The sequence below is a fragment of the Pseudophryne corroboree genome, chromosome 6 (assembly GCF_028390025.1).
Source record: "Pseudophryne corroboree isolate aPseCor3 chromosome 6, aPseCor3.hap2, whole genome shotgun sequence".
In the NCBI taxonomy this organism is placed as follows: domain Eukaryota; kingdom Metazoa; phylum Chordata; class Amphibia; order Anura; family Myobatrachidae; genus Pseudophryne; species Pseudophryne corroboree.
The window spans coordinates 322,109,741-322,131,796 of NC_086449.1; the positions used below are offsets into that span (position 1 = coordinate 322,109,741).

At 45.3% G+C, this 22,056-nt stretch overlaps 1 protein-coding gene and 1 pseudogene across 5 annotated transcripts in view; both read left to right on the plus strand.

Moving 5' to 3' along the window:
- The window catches only part of NEIL1 (nei like DNA glycosylase 1), a 76,237-nt gene that overhangs the window by 21,669 nt on the left and 32,512 nt on the right, over positions 1-22,056 (plus strand). For all 5 annotated transcript variants that reach the window (XM_063926299.1, XM_063926303.1, XM_063926301.1 and 2 more), the window contains exon 5: positions 16,100-16,163. In XM_063926299.1, coding sequence (XP_063782369.1) covers positions 16,100-16,163 — 64 coding nt within the window. The remainder of the gene's footprint in view (positions 1-16,099; positions 16,164-22,056) is intronic.
- Positions 7,468-7,588, plus strand: LOC134936968 (5S ribosomal RNA; annotated as a pseudogene).

A 22,056-nucleotide genomic window follows, 5' to 3' on the forward strand; every position in this document is an offset into this window, starting at 1 on the left:
GGAACACATACACCGACTGGTACACCCACGGTGTTACCAGAGCGTCCACAGCTATCGCCTGAGGGTCCCTTGACCTGGCGCAATATTTTTTTAGCTTTTTGTTGAGGCGGGACGCTATCACGTCCACCTGTGGCCTTTCCCAATGGTGTACACTCATTTTGAAGACTTCTGGATGAAGTCCCCACTCTCCCGGGTGGAGGTCGTGCCTGCTGAGAAAGTCTGCTTCCCAGTTGTCCACTCCGGGAATGAACACTGCTGACAGTGCTAACCCATGATTTTCCGCCCATCGGAAAATCCTTGTGGCTTCTGCCATCACCATCCTGCTTCTTGTGCCGCCCTGCTGGTTTACATGGGCGACCGCCGTGATGTTGTCTGACTGGATCAGCACCGGCTGGTGTTGAAGCAGGGGTCTAGCCTGACTTAGGGCATTGTGAATGGCCCTTAGTCCCAGAATATTTATGTGTAGGGAAGTCTCCTGACTTGACCATAGTCCTTGGAAGTTTCTTCCCTGTGTGACTGCCCCCCCAGCCTCGAAGGCTGGCATCCGTGGTCACCAGGACCCAGTCCTGTATGCCGAATCTGCGGCCCTCTAGAAGATGAGCACTCTGCAGCCACCACAACAGCGACACCCTGGCCTTTGGAGACAGGGTTATCAGCCGATGCATCTGAAGATGCGACCCGGACCACTTGTCCAACAGATCCCACTGGAAGAACCTTGCATGGAACCTGCCGAATGGAATTTCTTCGTAAGAAGCTACCATCTTTCCCAGGACTCGCGTGCATTGATGCACCGACACCTGTATTTGTATTAGGAGGTCTCTGACTAGAGATGACAACTCCTTGGCCTTCTCCTCCGGGAGAAACCCTCTTTCCTGTTCTGTGTCCAGAACCATACCCAGGAACAGTAGACACGTCGTAGGAACCAGCTGCGACTTTGGATTATTCAGAATCCAGCCGCGCTGTTGTAGCACTTCCCGAGATAGTGCTACTCCGACGAACAACTGCTCCCTGGACCTCGCCTTTATAAGGAGATCGTCCAAGTACGGGATAATTAGAACTCCCTTTTTTTGAAGGAGTATCATCATTTCGGCCATTACCTTGGTAAATACCCTCGGTGCCGGGGACAGACCGACGGCAACGTCTGGAATTGGTAATGACAGTCCTGTACCACAATTTTGAGGTACTCCTGGTGAGGAGGGTAAATGGGGACATGCAGGTAAGCATCCTTGATGTCCAGTGATACCATGTAATCCCCTTCGTACAGGCTTGCAATAACCGCCCTGAGCGATTCCATTTTGAACTTGAACCTTCGTATATAAGTGTTCAAGGATTTCAATTTTAGAATGGGTCTCACCGAACCGTCTGGTTTCGGTACCACCAAGATTGTGGAATAGTAACCCCGGCTTTGTTGAAGGAGGGGTACCTTGATTATCACCTGCTGGAAGTACAGCTTGTGAATTGCCGCCAGTACTACCTCTCCTCGAGGGCAGCAGGCAAGGCTGATTTGAGGTAACGGCGAGGGGGAGTCGCCTTGAACTCCAGCTTGTATCCCTGTGATACTACTTGCAGAACCCAGGTATCCACCTGTGAGCGAGCCCACTGGTCGCTGAAGTTCCCGAGACGCGCCCCCACCGCACCTGGCTCCACCTGTGGAGCCCCAGCGTCATGCGGTGGACTCAGAGGAAGCGGGGGAAGATTTTTGATCCTGGGAACTGGCTGTCTGGTGCAGCTTTTTCCCTCTTCCCTTGTCTCTGTGCAGAAAGGAAGCGCCTTTGACCCGCTTGCTTTTCTGAAGCCGATAGGACTGTACCTTATAATACGGTGCTTTCTTAGGCTGTGAGGAAACTTGAGGTAAATTTTTTCCTTCCCAGCTGTTGCTGTGGATATGAGGTCCCAGAGACCTTCTCAAACAATTCCTCACCCTTATAAGGCAGAATCTTCATGTGCCTTCTAAAGTTAGCATCGCCTGTCCACTGCCGGGTCCCTAATACCCTCCTGGCAGAATGGACATTGCATTAATTCTGGATGCCAGCCGGCAAATATCCCTCTGTGCATCCCTCATATATAAGACGACGTCTTTAATATGCTCTATGGTTAGCAAATAGTATCCCTGTCCTAACAGGGTAATAGACCACGCTGCAGCAGCACTATCCATGCTGAGGCAATTGCAGGTCTCAGTATAGTACCTGAGTGTGTATATACAGACTTCAGGATAGCCTCCTGCTTTTTATCCGCAGGCTCCTTCAAAGTGGCCGTATTCTAAGACGGCAGTGCCACCTTTTTTGACAAACGTGTGAGCGCCTTATCCACCCTAGGGGATATCTCCCAACGTGACCTATCCTCTGGCGGGAAAGGGTACGCCATCAGTAACTTTTTAGAAATTACCAGTTTCTTATCGGGGGAACCCACGCTTCTTCACACACTTCATTCACTCATCTGATGGGGGAACAAAACACTGTCTGCTTTTTCTCCCCAAACATAAAACCCCTTTTTTTTTTTTTTTTTTTTTTTTGGTACCTGGGTTAATGTCAGAAATGTGTAACACATTTTTCATTGCCGAGATCATGCAACGGATGTTCCTAGTGGATTGTGTATATGTCTCAACCTCGTCGACACTGGAGTCAGACTCCGTGTCGACATCTGTGTCAGCCATCTGAGGTAGCGGGCGTTTTTGAGCCCCTGATGGCCTTTGAGACGCCTGGGCAGGCGCGGGTTGAGAAGCCGGCTGTCCCACAGCTGTTACGTCATCCAGCCTTTTATGTAAGGAGTTGACACTGTCGGTTAATACCTTCCACCTATCCATCCACTCTGGTGTCGGCCCCACAGTGGGCGACATCACATTTATCGGCATCTGCTCCGCCTCCACATAAGCCTCCTCATCAACCATGTCGACACAGCCGTACCGACACACCGCACACACACAGGGAATGCTCTGACTGAGGACAGGACCCCACAAAGTCCTTTGGGGAGACAGAGAGAGAGTATGCCAGCACACACCAGAGCGCTATATAATGCAGGGATTCACACTACCCACAGTGATTTTCCCTTATAGTTGCTATATACACAGATTTGCGCCTAAATTTAGTGCCCCCCCTCTCTTTTTAACCCTTTGAGCCTGAAAACTACAGGGGAGAGCCTGGGGAGCTGTCTTCCAGCTGCACTGTGAAGAGAAAATGGCGCCAGTGTGCTGAGGGAGATAGCCCCGCCCCTTTTTCGGCTGACTTTTCTCCCGCTTTTTTATGGATTCTGGCAGGGGTATTTTACACATATATAGCCTCTAGGACTATATATTGTGCTTATTTTGCCAGACAAGGTGTTAATATTGCTGCTCAGGGCGCACCCCCCCCCCCCCAGCGCCCTGCACCCATCAGTGACCGGAGTGTGAGGTGTGCATGAGGAGCAATGGCGCAGAGCTGCAGTGCTGTGCGCTACCTTGTTGAAGACCGAAGTCTTCTGCCGCCGATTTTCAGGACCATCTTCATGCTTCTGGCTGTGTAAGGGGGACGGCGGCGCGGCTCTGGGACCGGACGATCGAGGTCGGGTCCTGTGTTCGATCCCTCTGGAGCTAATGGTGTCCAGTAGCCTAAGAAGCCCAAACTAGCTGCAAGCAGGTAGGTTCGCTTCTTCTCCCCTTAGTCCCTCGTAGCAGTGAGTCTGTTGCCAGCAGATCTCACTGAAAATAAAAAACCTAAAATATACTTTCTTTTCTAGGAGCTCAGGTGTGCATCCAGCTCAGCCGGGCACAAGATTCTAACTGAGGTCTGGAGGAGGGTCATAGTGGGAGGAGCCAGTGCACACCAGGTAGTCCTAAAGCTTTCTTTAGTTGTGCCCAGTCTCGCTATTCCCCATGGTCCTTACGAAGTTCCCAGCATCCACTAGGACGTCAGAGAAAGAGAAGTTCCTCCGAAAGTAGATGCACATGTACTGCGACTTGTGCATAAATCTGCTTTACCACTGTCATGGTGGGAGAGAGAATTCGTCTTTAAAGATACCAATGATGATTTCACATCTAACATCATCATGTGGATGAGATATATAGACGATATCTTTATGATATGGGAAGGGGACCTACAACTATTACATCAGTTCATAGAGCGTCTCAACGACAACAATCTTAATCTTCGTCTAACTCATAACATCAGCCAGACGGAGTTACCATTTTTGGACCTAATGATATACAAGGACTCAGAGGGAATGATCGCCACAAGTCTGTACCGCAAAACTACTGCGACTAATACCCTGCTACATCAGACAAGTTCACATTTTCATCCCACCATAGAAAATATACCAAAAGGGGAATTCCTGCGTCTTCGCAGGAATTGCTCAGATGATCACAACTTTAAAAAACAGAGTACAGAGCTGGCCCAACGACTACGTGAAAGAGGGTACAGTAATACCGCTATAAAAAAAGCCTCACGGAATGCACAAATTGTCCCTAGGGATGACATTATCTTCAAGAAGAAAGAGACAGCACAGAACACAAATACTATTAGATTTGTGGGCAACTATTGCCATGAATGGAGGGAGATAAGTGAAGCGATACAAAAACATTGGCATGTATTACATGCTGACTCAGACTTATCAGAAAAACTTGGTCCACGTGTTTCCATGAGTTGGCGGAGGTCCAGAAATTTAAAAGACCAACTGGTACAAAGTCATTTCCAAAGAATACCCACAAAGAAAATCATCACAACAGGAACATATCCCTGTGGGAAATGCAAAGCCTGCAGACACATTGAAATAGTGAAGGAAGTAAAAGATAAATACGGGACAGAATTCAAGATCAATGATTATATGAATTGTCTAACTGAAGGTGTCATCTACTGCATCAAATGTAGCTGTGACAAGAAATATGTGGGTATGACCACTCGCCCACTGAAACAACGTGTTCTAGAACACATTGGGACTATACGTAATGCCACCTCTGATAAAAGAAAGATGAAACCACTCACTACGGTAGCACGCCATTTCTACCAACACCATGATAATAGATGGGAGGATCTGAGGGTCTTCGGACTTGAAAAAATCAAACTCGGAATACGTGGTGGAAGTCTGACAGATATCCTATTGAAGACAGAATGTGAGTGGATCTTCAAACTAGGCACTATCCACCCTTTTGGCATGAATGAAAACATCAACTATGGAGTTTTCTTAAATTAAAACAGTAATTCCTCTGTCCTGAATTTTTTCTGCCCCCTCCCCCCTAATCTTAATCAATTTTTCATTTACCACTTATCATGAAATGTTAAGTTTATTGCACAATATTGATAGTAAATATGATATATTCTGTATTTCCTATGAATCAGATTTTAAAATACAACACTAGCATTAATAATATATTTTTATGACATTATAGAGTATCTCAATAAGATAATAATCCTCATCATTTCATTATTTGAATTTACTATATAACACTGCTATTAATTAAATAATCTTTAACGGTCTATCTATTTATATATATATATATATTATAAATACATTTTTCTATATTAATTTATTTTTCAACCATTATTAATTTTAATCATCTTATACACTCTATCGTTACCTTCACTGTATCACACCTAATGATAAAAAAACTTCTAAGTCTGTATCACTAAATACACATCCAATCTACCACAATTTTTTGTTTCTTCCTATATTTACATATATATATTTCAGCACTATGGGCTCATAATCAACTGTTTCACCATTTTTTCATATACATACATATGCATATTAATGTATGTGCATATACATGTTCTTTTTGTGTACAAAATATCAATCTCCATCACAATGCCCTCGTAATGATTCTTGCACATTAATATTATATTCCAAATAATTGTTACAACCCATACATCACACATCACTACATAGACCCTTCAATTTATTATTATTTTTATATTAGTCACTGTCATACATTCACTAATAATTTGTTTTTTAATAATTTTCAATAATAACCTTCCAGCAATACCTTAATCTAATATTATTTCCCTTAATAATGTATATATTTGCCTTTTTAGGTACAGGCACACTATGTGTTATACATAGATTTATTTATATATATAATAATCTGCAATTTTTATTATATTACTTTTTTCTTTATATTTATTTTTATTATTATTTTTATACCCATATTTATATAGACAAAGGTATTTATTTACATTCCATTTTAATTGTTTTATAATTTATATCATCTCTATATCCCTATTTTTTGTAAATATTACCCTGAATTAATCTCACCAGCTCTTTTTTAAATAATTATATGATTGTCCACTATGAAATGCTGAATGGTCCTTTTAACTGTCAATCATGACATATTATCCAATGGGAACCAGCAGGTCTGATATCGACTATGACAGGTCCGAATATCTATCAATCTCTTACTAAGAACCAATCAGTTAACAGTACCACCAATATAAGAACAAACAAGGGTTTGAACCCACTGACGCCCTGTGACCAAGCTATTTGCGAAACGTACGTCAGGAAGGAGACTACATCCTCACGGTCACGTGGTGCGCACACGTGACCGCAACGAGCCGTTCTCGGCAAAGTCCGTCGCCAAGGGAACCAGCCAAACAGGAAGTATAGTGCGGCCGGAGCTCGGCAGCAGGCAGAACGCGGGCAGACGCGGCCGGCACCTTCCTTATACCAGGATCTCCCTCAGTATACAAGTAGGACCAAAACTATATGAATGTACACCAGGTTTGGTATATACATGTGTTTTTGTGCACCAGTGCATTTTCATTGCACGGACCGGTATTCATAATATCTTACCCACATGGTACATAGACTATTATACTATTGACAGTCAATTATCACCAGCAAGGGAATAAGTGCAACCCTTTTGGGGTCTATATTTCTATCTAAAAAGCGGATGTGGATACATCTGCTATTTCTGGACCCTATCTAGCACACAAAACGCCTTCTCTCTCTCTCTCTCTCTCTCTCTCTCTCTCTCTCTCTCTCTCTTTTTTTACACTGCAGAAATCCATATTTATCTCAGTATTTACTTATGACATATATATATTATATAGAACACACTCTGTGTCAATTTATTATTTTCCTATTACTTGAGAATAATTTCTGATTGGTCATGAGAGCTGAAGGTTTCATTGCCTATGTTTTCTTGTTGTTTTGATTTTCACAATTCAGAGTGTAATCTCATACGTTCATTATTGTTTTGGAGACCAAATTTGGAGGTTTCCCTTTTTTGCACAGTTAAAATAATATTATGATTTAATGTTTTATTTTCATACATGTGATAACTGTGCATCTAAGAGGTTTATTCCTACTTGTACTGCGACTACCTAAGCCGTGAAAACCTAGATGGGTATTTAATCTTTTGTTATACCTTATCATTTATGATAAAAAAAATTTTTGATTTCCACATCAAATCAGCTGTATCGATACCTGTGGCTCACATAATAACGCAAATTGGCTCCTGTCTGTGCCCAATTTTGGACACAGTGTGACAAGGGTGAGCATAAGGTCTGCGGTCATACCCCGCTGGAGATGCCCAATCTCATCTGATCTTGGAAGCCAAGCAGTGGAGGGCCGGGTTAAGTACTTGGATAGGAGACTACCAAGGAACACCCTGGTACTGCAAATATTTGCCACCCATCTGTCACCAATATAGAGCATTGTCTTACATCTCGGTTATGACCTATGATTCAACTATCTGCTAGGATTAAAATTCCCACTTGGGATACATAGCAGTTTATAAATGATGGTCATATTTACAATAAATGAGCAACTTTTTATCACAGGTTGTCCTACAGTTGGAGTGTGATTACTAACAAAATTATAGATATACCCACTTCGGCCTGAATTAGGTATTTGTACCTTGCAATTTATATATTACTCTTTATATTTTCGCAATGTCACTATTTAACAAACATCGGCGCTCATTGAACTCCTCAATAATCAATTTTAATGAGAATTAATAAAATATTGTATTTTAGTTAGCTATTGTGACAATTTAGTCGTACAACATTATCTGTATATGAGTGCTTCCCAACAAGAGTCTTCTTTTTTCTTTTTTTCATGTTTACACTATGAATAACTGACTCGGGGGAGCACCCTGATGGGTAGCTTTTTTTGATACATAAAAATAAGGAATGTGTTACCTTAAGTATCTTCTCCCCAAAATAAGGATTTGAACCTTAAATTTATTTATCAGTTTATACAGATAACCATCATTATACACATACACCAATTATACCAGTGCGGTTTCCAATTTTTTGTTTCTCAATTTACCACTGTCATCTACCTCATTAAATGATGTCACAGACAGAAGGGTAGAGAGCTTCTTGAAAAATATATTTTCTCTCTCAGGAGCAGTGGTAAGACCTGCTTTGGCTTCGGCCTGGATAGCAAAGGCAATGGGCGAATGGATAGAGGAATTAGAGAATGGCCTCTCTCCTCCTAATAGGGAGTAAGATTATCATTTGAGCCGTTTAAGACAAGCCGCCCGATATTTGGAAGAAGCAGCAATTGATATGGGTACAATTGCTTCTAAAGCATCAGCCTTGACAGTAGCCGCTTGTAGAGCAGTTTGGCTACGTACCTGGAAAGCAAATGCTGAATCCAAGAAAGAATTGGAAGCAGTGCCTTTTATTGGTAATATATTGTTTGGAAAACAATTGTCTGATATTCTAGAATCGGAAGCTGAATCGAAGGAGGTCAGATTTCCGGCTAGTTATAACCCTAAGACTAAGGGTTCAAAGTTTCGGCCATTTCAATGGCAAGGCAAAGCGAAAGCTAAAGCGGAGTCTAAGCAACCCCAGTCCAATAGATCGACCAGGGGTAGGAAGCGATGGGCTAGTAGAAAGCCAGCTTCCAAGCCTGAACAGAAACCATCCGCCTGAAGAGACGGGCCTCCGCCTGGAGGACTCCAGGGTTGGGGGCCGACTCCTTCATTTTGCACACATATGGCAACGGTCGACTACAGATGCTTGGGTGCAGAAGGTGGTATCTCAGGGGTATGGGTTCCCATTCAAGAGGCAGCCTCCTCAAAGATTTTTTTGCACCAGCCCTTCTCGTATAGAGTCGAAGGCCAATGCCCTGCAAGAAGCAGTCCAAAAATTACTGCAGTCAGGTGTGATTGTCCCAGTACCTCACAAAAGGGACAGGGGTTTTACTCCAACATATTTTTGATTCAGAAGCCAAATGGGTCATTTCGACCAATTCCCAATCTCAAAATGTTAAACAAATACATTTGGATTCCAAGGTTCCACATGGAGACATTACGCTCCATAATGTTGGCTATGGAACCGGGAGATTACATGGTATCTCTGGATATACAGGATGCTTACCTACATGTGCCTATAGCACGGTCGCATCAGTCTTACCTCAGGTTTGCCATCCTCCAGGAACATTTTCAGTTCCAAGCTTTGCCCTTCGGGTTAGCAACAGCACCCAGGGTGTTTACCAAAATTATGGTGGTGATGGCAGCTTATCTCCGCAAGCAGGGGATAAGAATATTTCCATACCTCGACAACCTGTTAATCCTAGCACATTCGCAGGAGTTACTTTTGAGCCATCTTCAACAGACAGTAGTTTGTTTACAGAAACACGGGTGGCTCGTAAACTGGGAAAGTCGTCTCTGAATCCGTCACAGCGGATGGTTCATTTGGGGGCCATATTGGATTCAGGTCTACAGAAAGTTTTCTTACCAGAGAAAAAGAGAGTCAAGGTCATGACTCAGGAAGCGTTGCGCACTCAGACAATGTCAGTCCATGCAGCAGTGCGACTGTTGGGTCTGATGGTTTCAACCTTCGACATGGTGGAATATGCGCAATTCCACTCCAGACCATTGCAGCACCTTATTCTGACCAAATGGAACGGAAATCATCAGACGATAAAAAAGCAGATGATAAAGTTTCCAGTAAACGTAAAAAGGTCTCTAGCGTGGTGACTACAGACAGACTATTTAAACAAGGGGAGACCCTTTTGGATAAAAGAATGGCAAGTCCTGACAACAGATGCCAGTCTTCAAGGCTGGGGTGCGGTACTCGGAAGCCTTTGGTTCCAGGGAAAATGGACCGTAAGGGAAAGTCGCATGCCAATAAATCTGTTGGAAATAAGGGCCATTTATATGGCGCTAGTTCAGGCAAAGGACAGTCTGCAAGGAAGACTGGTCCAGATTCGCTCAGACAATGCAACAGCAGTAGCGTACCTCAATCATCAGGGAGGAACTCACAGCAAGAGACTGATGGAGGAAGTAGCTCCCATACTAAGATGGGCAGAACTCCATCTTCCAGCATTGTCAGCAGTGTTTGTCCCAGGTGTATTGAACTGGGAAGCGGATTTTCTCAGTCGACACACCATTCAGGAAACTGAGTGGGCATTACACCCAGAAGTGTTTCAGATGATAGTGAACAGATGGGGTCTACCAGGGATAGATCTCATGGCATCTCGTCTAAACAACAAAGTTTCGAGGTACGGATCGAGAACAAAGGATCCCGGAGCGGTCCTTGTAGACGCATTGTCAGTGAATTGGAAATTTCATCTGGCGTATCTGTTCCCTCCAATATCTCTGTTACCCAGAGTAGTGAGAAAAATAAAGCAAGCAAAGAGAGCAATAATTCTAATAGCTCCAGCTTGGCCAAGAAGGCATTGGTACACAGCTCTACTGAGAATGTCCGTGGAAGCACCGATACTGCTCCCTCAACGTCCAGATCTGCTAATGCAGGGTCCTTGTTGTCACAGCCATCTGGATCGTCTGTCTTTGACGGCGTGGCTGTTGAAACCTCTATCTTAGTAGCTAGAGGATTTTCAAAACAAGTAATCCAAACTATGCTTAGAGCAAGAAAGCCTTCTTCAGCTCGTGTTTATCATCGAATATGGCAAGCCTATATTCATTGGTGTAGTGAAAAAAGTTTGAATCCAAGATCTTTTAAAGTATCCAGGATTTTGGATTTCCTTCAAGCAGGATTGGATAAAGGTTTGAAAGTAGCTTCCTTGAGAGGTCAAGTATCAGCGTTAACTGTATGGTTTCAGCGAAAGATTTCTGATATACAGGATGTGCGTACTTTCTTTCAGGGAGTTGTACACATTCAACCTCCATTTGTTCCTCCTGCAGCTCCCTGGGATTTGAATCTAGTTCTTAAATTCCTTCAGGGACCTCCGTTTGAACCACTTAAGAGAGCAGATCTTAAATGGTTAACTGCTAAAGTACTCTTTCTACTGGCAATGGCCTCAGCTAGAAGAGTTTCAGAGTTAGGAGCGCTGTCGTGTAAGTCTCCTTTCCTAAGTTTTTTTCCAGATAACCAGATCTGGTTCTGAGAACTGCTTTATCTTCAGAAGGTGGTTTCAAAGTTTCACCTAAATGAAGAGATTATAGTCCCAGCTTTTCAGGTATCGGGACTTTCTGCGGGAGAAGCGTCGCTGGACGTAGTCCGAGCGTTAAGAATCTACATAGATCGTACTAGTGCCATCAGAAAAACAGATTCTCTCTTCATCCTCTATGGATTTCATAGAAGAGGATGGCCTGCTAGTAAACAGACGCTCGCAAGATGGCTCCGAATGGTAATATCAGAAGCTTATTCTCATGCAGATCTCCCTACTCCGGCTAATGTCTCTGCTCACTCTACACGTAAGGTAGGTCCTTCATGGGCAGCACAACAGGGTGCTTCAGCAGAACAGATTTGTAAGGCAGCCACATGGTCTTCCATAAACACATTCATCAGACATTATGCCTTGGATACTTTTGCCTCTCATGACGCAGACTTCGGGCGAAAGGTCCTCCTGTGTAATCAGGAGCGTCCCCACCACTAAAACTGGCTTTGGGAATCCCAATGTTATCCTGTGGATAACCTGTGGACCCAGCCAGAGAAATAGACATTATGATAAGAACTCACGGTTGATAACGTGATTTCTCTTATGTCCTCAGGTATCCACAGGGGTCCCACCCTGACGCACCTGATTTGAGGATCTTGACAATCACTAAACCTCTTCCCTCTTGTTTGGAAGGGTGTGCATGTGTGTTCTTATCGCCTAAATATGTTTCTACCTGATGCTCCTGCCTAATCGCTGTGGAAAGAACTGATTTGATTGAGTCAGTGGGCGGGATTATATGGTGCCATTTCCGCTGTCGCTCCGGCATATCCCAATGTTATCCTGTGGATACCTGTGGACATACGAGAAATCACGTTATCAACGGTAAGTTCTTACCATAACGTCTATTTTTTTCAGTCAATCGGTTGCCAGGCAACTAATCACGCATGAACGGTCACATGACCGCAAGCACGAATATATTATCTGGAGGTCTGGCTACCTGCTGTGCGGCGGGTATCCTGGCAACCGAAACAACTATCTTGGTCATGTGGCCGCGAGTACGGTCATGTGACCAACAGAAAGGTTTACGTCAGAGTGGGTGGCGGCCTATAGATTAGCGCTGTCATCCAGCCGAATAGCCTATCAGGAATAGTGAGGTGGCCACAAGAGTAAACAAGTAGCATGGGGAGCCTGAAGCCGAGCTCGATATCGGGTTGCAAGGCAACCGATAAACAGGAAGTTTCATCATTTCCGGCCACTTGCGATCACATGACCACATATTCATAAAAGTTATCAAAGATATAATGAATTCTAAACTTTGTTTTAATAAAAGGGTTAGAGGGACTGTCTTTCTGGTGCTTCACTTCACTAACAAGCTAGGTGAAACATTGTTTTTAATATGCATTATAGTAATTGTTTATCTTACAGCTGAGGGACATTTATGATTAACATTGCTATATAAGGACTCTGGGTACACTGCTTATACACCTTGACAAAGCTGCTGAAGCAGCGAAACGCGTTGGTGCTAAGACTGGGACTACAATAGAGAATGCCTAGAAGTCCGTTATTGGGAGGTGTGGATGCTGCCTGAGACACTCTGCAAATCCATGTGGAAAGACCCAGCCGGGCCTACACCATCGGACCACACGATACCAGCTGGAATCAAGCCTAAAAGGGACCTCCATTATTTCCAAGGAGTGCTAACCTATCAGGTGGACTAATCCCCATACGGCGAACTGGTAACACATGCACTATAAGCATCTCCCTAGGACTGTGGCTTCCATACAGAGTACTTTCCAAGCATAATACGTTGTACATCAAAATAGCAGTGCTGATCATGTCCTTTTTCAAATCTGTTGCAACAGTGTATACTTTTTCATTTGTAATTTTTTATATCTTGTAATATCTATAATAAATTTGTATTTACAATTCACCTAGCTTACAGCGCTGAATATCTGTCTTCACTATTCACTTTATTAGGGTCTAACTAACCCTATTTTTCAGCTGCTGGAAGTTCGACAGCACACGTCAGCGCCAATTCCTACCTTGGTAGTACAATCCAAGCAAGCAAAGGACATCCTTCAGGGGAAACCAGTTCAAATTTGCTTGGGCAATGCAACAGCAGTAGCATACCTCAATCATCAGGGAGGAACTCGCAGCCAAAAAGCAATGAAGGAGGTAAGCAGCACGTTAAGGTGGGCAGAACTTCATCATCTAGCCTTGTCCGCAGTGTTCATTCCGGGAGTCCTAACCTGGGAAGCGGATTTTCTCAGTTGACACACCATTCATGCAAATGAATGGGCTTTACACCCCGAGGTCTTCCAGACTCTGGTAGAGAAGTGGGGGTTACCGGAGATAGAGCTCATGGCATCCCGTCAGTACAACAAAGTTCCCACATACGGCTCAAGAACAAAAGATCCCAGAGCAACCTTTGTGGATGCTCTGTCAGTAAGATGGGACTTTCATCTAGCCTATATGTTTCCACCGATCGCCCTGTTGCCCAGGGTGATGCGAAAGGTAAAACAAGGAAAGGGCGCCGTGATACTAATAGCTCCGGCTTGGCCCAAAAGACATTGGTACACAGATCTGCAGAGGCTGTCGATATATTTTTATTTCTGCTCCCTCAACGTCCAGATTTACTATCTCCGCGTCCTTGCTATTACAAGCACCTGGATCGACTGTCTTTTGTGACTTTTTAGACTTCATCCTGAAACTAAGAGGAATCTCACAACAGGTAATTCAAACAATGCTTTGAGCAAGAAAACCATCCTCAGCTCACATTTATCGCCGAATATGGCAAGCCTATATTCAATGATGCAGTAATCGGAAATTTGACCCTAGGTCTTGCAGGGTTTCCAGAGTCCTAGCATTCCTTCAGGCAGGAATGGACAAAGGTTGATGGGTGGCTTCCTTAAGAGTGCAGGTGTCCGCATTGACTATATGGTTCCAAAAGAAAATTGCTAACCTACAGGATGTTTGCACTTTTTTTCCAGGGAATGCTTCACATCCAACCTCCTTTTGTTCCTCCTGCAGTGCCTTGGGATTTAAGTTTAGTCTTAAAGGCGCTTCAAGTTTCCCCATTTGAACCACTAAAGCAAGTGGATCTTAAATGGCTTACAGCTAAAGTTCTCTTTCTGCTGGCTATTCAGCTGGAAGAGTATCAGATTTAGGGGCATTGTTATGCCGTTCTCCTTTTCTGATTATTCATCCAGATAGAGCGGTTCTCTTCCTAAGGTGGTCTCTAAATTTCACCTTAACAAAGAAACTGTAGTCCCGACCTTCCAAGGGCCATACCTTTCTGCGTGAGATGCATCATTGGACACAGGAGGCATTCCGGCCCAGCTCAGCAGCGTTTTACCTGGAGACAGCAGCTTGGTTTGTGGGGAAATCCCGGGATCCCCTTCACAGACTCATATGCTGTTAAGAACTGTGTGACCGCAGTTCCAACACCCTTGGTAATTACCCTCTGTACAGAGTGACTTGGGAGCCTCTATATAAAGGGATACTGCTTTGTTACTGTGTACAAAAAGATACATCTATTGTGATTGTTTGGATTTTATACTGTCTGACTTTTGATGTTTTCAATTAAACTGTACTGAAGGAGCGCTGGTTAAGTTATCTCTCCAATATTTTTTATTTTTTTCCATCATTGGACGTAGTCCGTGACTTAAGGCTTTACGTGGATTGTACCAGTGCCATTAGAAAGACACACTCTCTTCTACGATTTTCACAAGAGAGGATGGCCTCCTGACCAGCAGACACTGGCGAGGTGACTTCGAATGACTATCTCAGAAGCATATTCTCAAGCTGATCTCCCCATTCCGGCTAATGTCTCTGCTCACTCTACTTATAAAGTAGGTCTGTTATGGGCACCACAACGTGGTGCTTCAGCTGAACAAATATGTAAGGCAGCCACATGGTCTTCCATTAACACATGCATTAGACATTATTCCTTTGATACCTTTGCCTCTCAGGACACTGAATTCGTACGAAGGATTCTCCTGTCCAGTCAGGAGCGTCACCACCACTAAATTTGCTTTGGGACTTCCAAATGTTTATCCTGTGGATCCTGCAGGAGAAATATATAGTTATGGTAGACTTACCGTCGATAACTCTGTTTCTCCTAAGTCCACAGTATCCACGGGGATCCCACCGTGATGCACCTGATTTGAGGATCCTTTCACCTACTAACCTCTTCCTTCTTGTACGAAAGGGTGTGCATGTGTGTTCTTCTCGCCTGATTAGGGCTCTCTATGATGCTCCTGCCTTGAGCTTTGGAAAGCAACTGAATTGCCTGAGCCAGGAGGCGGGGATCCGCAAATCCACTGACGCTACCTCTTATCCCAATGTTTGTCCTGTGGATACTGTGAACTTAGGAGAATTAGAGTTATCAACGGTAAGTCTACTATACCTATATATTTGTCTTTCTCCATGCATGCATTCAGTAAGTTTTACTGGCAGATGGGATGCCGGCTATCATTATACTGACATCCCATCTGTCGGAATCCTGACAACAAGTCCCCTTGCGGGCTTGCTGCACTTGCCACGATTTGAGCCCGGTGACTTGCTTACTCACCACAGGTTATATTCTCACTTGGTTGGTGGCTTGGACCCTGCGGTGGTCAGGATTATGGCCGGCGGTTGGTCTCCTTAACGACGGGATCTCGGCAGCCAGTATTTTAACTGCATCCTTTCTGCATACATGTTTCTCATCCTTTTGTCTTTCTCTCTCTCTTTTTTTTGTTTTGTTTTTTGTTTTTTTGTTTCTATTCTTCTGTGATTTCTTTCAAAAATTGCGTTGTGCCCGTTCATTTTCTTCTTCAGCAGTTACTTCTCTTCCCAGATTGCAGATTCCTCCATTTATGCAAGCTCGAGCTGCCCTTGAAACTGTGAAGCACCACGATCAGGTTAGAGAAAATAAGAATTTACTTACCGATAATTCTATTTCTCATAGTCCGTAGTGGATGCTGGGGACTCCGTAAGGACCATGGGGAATAGCGGCTCCGCAGGAGACTGGGCACATCTAAAGAAAGCTTTAGGACTATCTGGTGTGCACTGGCTCCTCCCCCTATGACCCTCCTCCAAGCCTCAGGATACTGTGCCCGGACGAGCGTACACAATAAGGAAGGATTTTGAATCCCGGGTAAGACTCATACCAGCCACACCAATCACACCGTATAACCTGTGATCTGAACCCAGTTAACAGCATGATAACAGAGGAGCCTCTGAAAGATGGCTCACAACAATAATAACCCGATTTTTGTAACAATAACTATGTACAAGTATTGCAGACAATCCGCACTTGGGATGGGCGCCCAGCATCCACTACGGACTATGAGAAATAGAATTATCGGTAAGTAAATTCTTATTTTCTCTAACGTCCTAAGTGGATGCTGGGAACTCCGTAAGGACCATGGGGATTATACCAAAGCTCCCAAACGGGCGGGAGAGTGCGGATGACTCTGCAGCACCAAATGAGAGAACTCCAGGTCCTCCTCAGCCAGGATATCAATTTTGTAGAATTTTACAAACGTATTTGCTCCTGACCAAGTAGCTGCTCGGCAAAGTTGTAAAGCCGAGACCCCTCGGGCAGCCGCCCAAGATGAGCCCACCTTCCTTGTGGAGTGGGCATTTACAGATTTTTGGCTGTGGCAGGCCTGCCACAGAATGTGCAAGCTGAATTGTACTACAAATCCAACGAGCAATAGTCTGCTTAGAAGCAGGAGCACCCAGCTTGTTGGGTGCACACAGGATAAACAGCGAGTCAGATTTCCTGACTCCAGCCGTCCTGGAAACATATATTTTCAGGGCACTGACAACGTCTAGCAACTTGGAGGCCTCCAAGTCCCTAGTAGCCGCAGGCACCACCAATAGGTTGGTTCAGGTGAGACGCTGAAACCACCTTGGGGAGAAACTGAGGACGAGTCCTCAATTCCGCCCTGTCCGAATGGAAAATCAGATAAGGGCTTTTTCAGGATAAAGCCGCCAATTCTGACACGCGCCTGGCCCAGGCCAGGGCCAACAGCATGACCACTTTCCATGTGAGATATTTTAACTCCACAGATTTAAGTGGTTCAAACCAATGTGACTTTTGGAACCCAAAACTACATTGAGATCCCAAAGTGCCACTGGAGGCACAAAAGGAGGCTGTATATGCAGTACCCCTTTTACAAACGTCTGAACTTCAGGGACTGAAGCTAGTTCTTTTTGGAAGAAAATTGACAGGGCCGAAATTTGAACCTTAATGGACCCCAATTTCAGGCCCATAGACACTCCTGTTTGCAGGAAATGTAGGAATCGACCCAGTTGAATTTCCTCCGTCGGGCCTTACTGGCCTCGCACCACGCAACATATTTTCGCCAATTGCGGTGATAATGTTTTTGCGGTTACATCCTTCCTGGCTTTGATCAGGATAGGGATGACTTCATCCGGAATGCCTTTTTTCCTTCAGGATCCGGCGTTCAACCGCCATGCCGTCAAACGCAGCCGCGGTAAGTCTTGGAACAGTCTTGGAGCAGGTCCCTTCTTAGAGGTAGAGGCCACGGATCCTCCGTGAGCATCTCTTGAAGTTCCGGTTACCAAGTCCTTCTTGGCCAATCCGGAACCACGAATATAGTGCTTACTCCTCTCCATCTTATCAATCTCAGTACCTTGGGTATGAGAGGCAGAGGAGGGAACACATACCCTGATTGGTACACCCACGGTGTTACCAGAGCGTCTACAGCTTATTGCCTGAGGGTCCCTGGACCTGGCGCAATACCTGTCGAGTTTTTAATCATGTGGAAGACTTCTGGGTGAAGTCCCCACTCTCCCGGGTGGAGGTCGTGCTGAGGAAGTCTGCTTCCCAGTTGTCCACTCCCGGAATGAATACTGCTGACAGTGCTATCACATGATTTTCCGCCCAGCGAAGAATCCTTGCAGCTTCTGCCATTGCCCTCCTGCTTCTTGTGCCACCCTGTCTGTTTACGTGGGTGACTGCCGTGATGTTGTCCGACTGGATTAACACCGGCTGACCTTGAAGCAGAGGTCTTGCTAAGCTTAGAGCATTGTAAATGTCCCTTAGCTTCAGGATATTTATGTGAAGTGATGTCTCCAGGCTTGACCATAAGCCCTGGATATTCCTTCCCTGTGTGACTGCTCCCCAGCCTCGCAGGCTGGCATCCGTGGTCACCAGGACCCAGTCCTGAATGCCTAATCTGCGGCCCTCTAGAAGATGAGCACTCTGCAACCACCACAGGAGGGACACCCTTGTCCTTGGTGACAGGGTTATCCGCTGATGCATCTGAAGATGCGATCCGGACCATTTGTCCAGCAGGTCCCACTGGAAAGTTCTTGCGTGGAATCTGCCGAATGGGATTGCTTCGTAGGAAGCCACCATTTTACCCAGAACCCTTGTGCATTGATGCACTGAGACTTGGCTCGGTTTTAGGAGGTTCCTGACTAGCTCGGATAACTCCCTGGCTTTCTCCTCCGGGAGAAACACCTTTTTCTGGACTGTGTCCAGGATCATCCCTAGGAACAGAAGACACGTCATCGGAACCAGGTGCGATTTTGGAATATTGAGAATCCAATCGTGCTGCCGCAACACTACCTGAGATAGTGCTACACCGACCTCCAACTGTTCCCTGGATCTTACCCTTATCAGGGAATTGTCCAAGGAAGGGATAACTAAAATTCACTTCCTTCGAAGGAATATCATCATTTCGGCCATTACCTTGGTAAAGACCCGGGGTGCCGTGTACCATCCATACGGCAGCGTCTGAACTGATAGTGACAGTTCTGTACCATAAACCTGAGGTACCCTTGGTGAGAAGGGTAAATTTTGACATGAAGGTAAGCATCCTTGATGTCCCGAGACATCATGTAGTCCCCTTCTTCCAGGTTCGCAATCACTGCTCTGAGTGACTCAATCTTGAATTTGAACCTCTGTACGTAAGTGTTCAAAGAGTTTAGATTTAGAATCGGTCTCACCGAGCCGTCCGGCTTCGGTACCACAACAGTGTGGAATAATACCCCGTTCCCTGTTGCAGGAGGGGTATCTTGATTATCACCTGCTGGGAATACAGCTTGTGAATGGCTTCCAAAACTGTCTCCCTGTCAGAAGGAGACATCGGTAAAGCCGACTTTAGGAAACGGCGAGGGGGAGACGTCTCGAATTCTAATTTGTACCCCTGAGATATCACCTGAAGGATCCAGGGGTCTACTTGCGAGTGAGCCCACTGCGCGCTGAAATTCATTGAGACGGGCCCCCCACCGTGCCTGATTCTGCTTGTAAAGCCCCAGCGTATACTGAGGGCTTGGCAGAGGCGGGAGAGGGTTTCTGTTCCTGGGAACTGGCTGATTTCTGCAGCCTTTTTCCTCTCCCTCTGTCACGGGGCAGAAATGAGGAACCTTTTGCCCGCTTGTCCACGAAAAGACTGCGCCTGATAATACGGCGTCTTCTCATGTTGAGGCGACCTGGGGTACAAACGTGGAATTCCCAGCTGTTGCCGTGGCCACCAGGTCTGAAAGACCGACCCCAAATAACTCCTCCCTTAATAAAGCAATACTTCCAAATGCCGTTTGGAATACGCATCACCTGACCACTGACGTGTCCATAACCCTCTACTGGTAGAAATGGACAACGCGCTTAGACTTGATGCCAGTCGGCAAATATTCCGCTGTGCATCACGCATATATAAAAATGCATCTTTTTAAATGCTCTATAGGCAAAAATATACTGTCCCTATCTAGGGTATCAATATTTTCAGTCAGGGAATCCGACCACGCCAACCCAGCACTGCACATCCAGGCTGAGGCGATTGCTGGTCGCAGTATAACACCAGTATGTGTATATACCTTTTAGGATACCCTCCTGCTTTCTATCAGCAGGATCCTTAAGGGCGGCCATCTCAGGCGAAGGTAGAGCCCTTACAAGCGTGTGAGCGCTTTATCCCCCCTAGGGGGTGTTTCCCAACGCACCCTAACCTCTGGCGGGAAAGGATATAATGCCAATAACATTTTAGAAATTATCCGTTGTTATCGGGGGAAACCCACGCATCATCACACACCTCATTTAGTTTCTCAGATTCAGGAAAACTACAGGTAGTTTTTCCTCACCGAACATAATACCCCTTTTTTTGGTGGTACTCGTATTATCAGAAATGTGTAAAACATTTTTCATTGCCTCAATCATGTAACGTGTGGCCCTACTGGAAGTCACATTCGTCTCTTCACCGTCGACACTGGAGTCAGTATCCGTGTCGGCGTCTATATCTGCCATCTGAGGTAACAGGCGCTTTAGAGCCCCTGACGGCCTATGAGACGTCTGGACAGGCACAAGCTGAGTAGCCGGCTGTCTCATGTCAACCACTGTCTTTTATACAGAGCTGACACTGTCACGTAATTCCTTCCAACAGTTCATCCACTCAGGTGTCGACCCCCTAGGGGGTGACATCACTATTACAGGCAATCTGCTCCGTCTCCACATCATTTTTCTCCTCATACATGTCGACACAAAAGTACCGACATACAGCACACACACAGGGAATGCTCTGATAGAGGACAGGACCCCACTAGCCCTTTGGGGAGACAGAGGGAGAGTTTGCCAGCACACACCAGAGCGCTATATATATACAGGGATAACCTTATATAAGTGTTTTTCCCCTTATAGCTGCTGTATAGTTAATACTGCGCCCAATTAGTGCCCCCCTCTCTTTTTTTTTAACCCTTTCTGTAGTGTAGTGACTGCAGGGGAGAGACAGGGAGCTTCCCTCCAACAGAGCTGTGAGGGAAAATGGCACCAGTGTGCTGAGGAGATAGGCTCCGCCCCTTTTTTCGCAGACTTTTCTCCTGCTTTTTTATGGATTCTGGCAGGGGTTAAATGCATCCATATAGCCCAGGAGCTATATGTGATGCATTTTTTTTGCCATCCAAGGTGTTTTTATTGCGTCTCAGGGCGCCCCCCCCCCAGCGCCCTGCACCCTCAGTGACCGAAGTGTGAAGTGTGCTGAGAGCAATGGCGCACAGCTGCAGTGCTGTGCGCTACCTTGTTGAAGACAGGACGTCTTCTGCCGCCGATTTTCCGGACCTCTTCTGCCTTCTGGCTCTGTAAGGGGGCCGGCGGCGCGGCTTTGGGACCCATCCAAGCTGGGCCTGTGATCGTCCCTCTGGAGCTAATGTCCAGTAGCCTAAGAAGCCCAATCCACTCTGCACGCAGGTGAGTTCGCTTCTTCTCCCCTTAGTCCCTCGATGCAGTGAGCCTGTTGCCAGCAGGTCTCACTGAAAATAAAAAACCTAATCTAAAACTTTCACTAAGAAGCTCAGGAGAGCCCCTAGTGTGCACCCTTCTCGTTCGGGCACAGAGATCTAACTGAGGCTTGGAGGAGGGTCATAGGGGGAGGAGCCAGTGCACACCAGATAGTCCTAAAGCTTTCTTTAGATGTGCCCAGTCTCCTGCGGAGCCGCTATTCCCCATGGTCCTTACGGAGTCCCCAGCATCCACTTAGGACGTTAGAGAAAAGTGTATTCTTATGCTGTATATGATCTAGCAGCAAACTGACATTGGGTTCATTAAATGTGTAATAGAATTTGTGGGTTAATCCAACCTACCTGAGTCTAGGGTAGCTAATAATGATCTTCAGTAACTTTGAAACAGAAACCATGTCAACATAGTTTAGTTTGTAAGCAACATGTGCATCAGATATGCAGGGTATACTATAAAAGAGAATATATATAATTTTTTTTTTATTTGTACTCCAGGGGGGACTTGTACTAAGCAGTGATAAAAGTTCTGTAATGTAATTCCACTATACTCTCTGC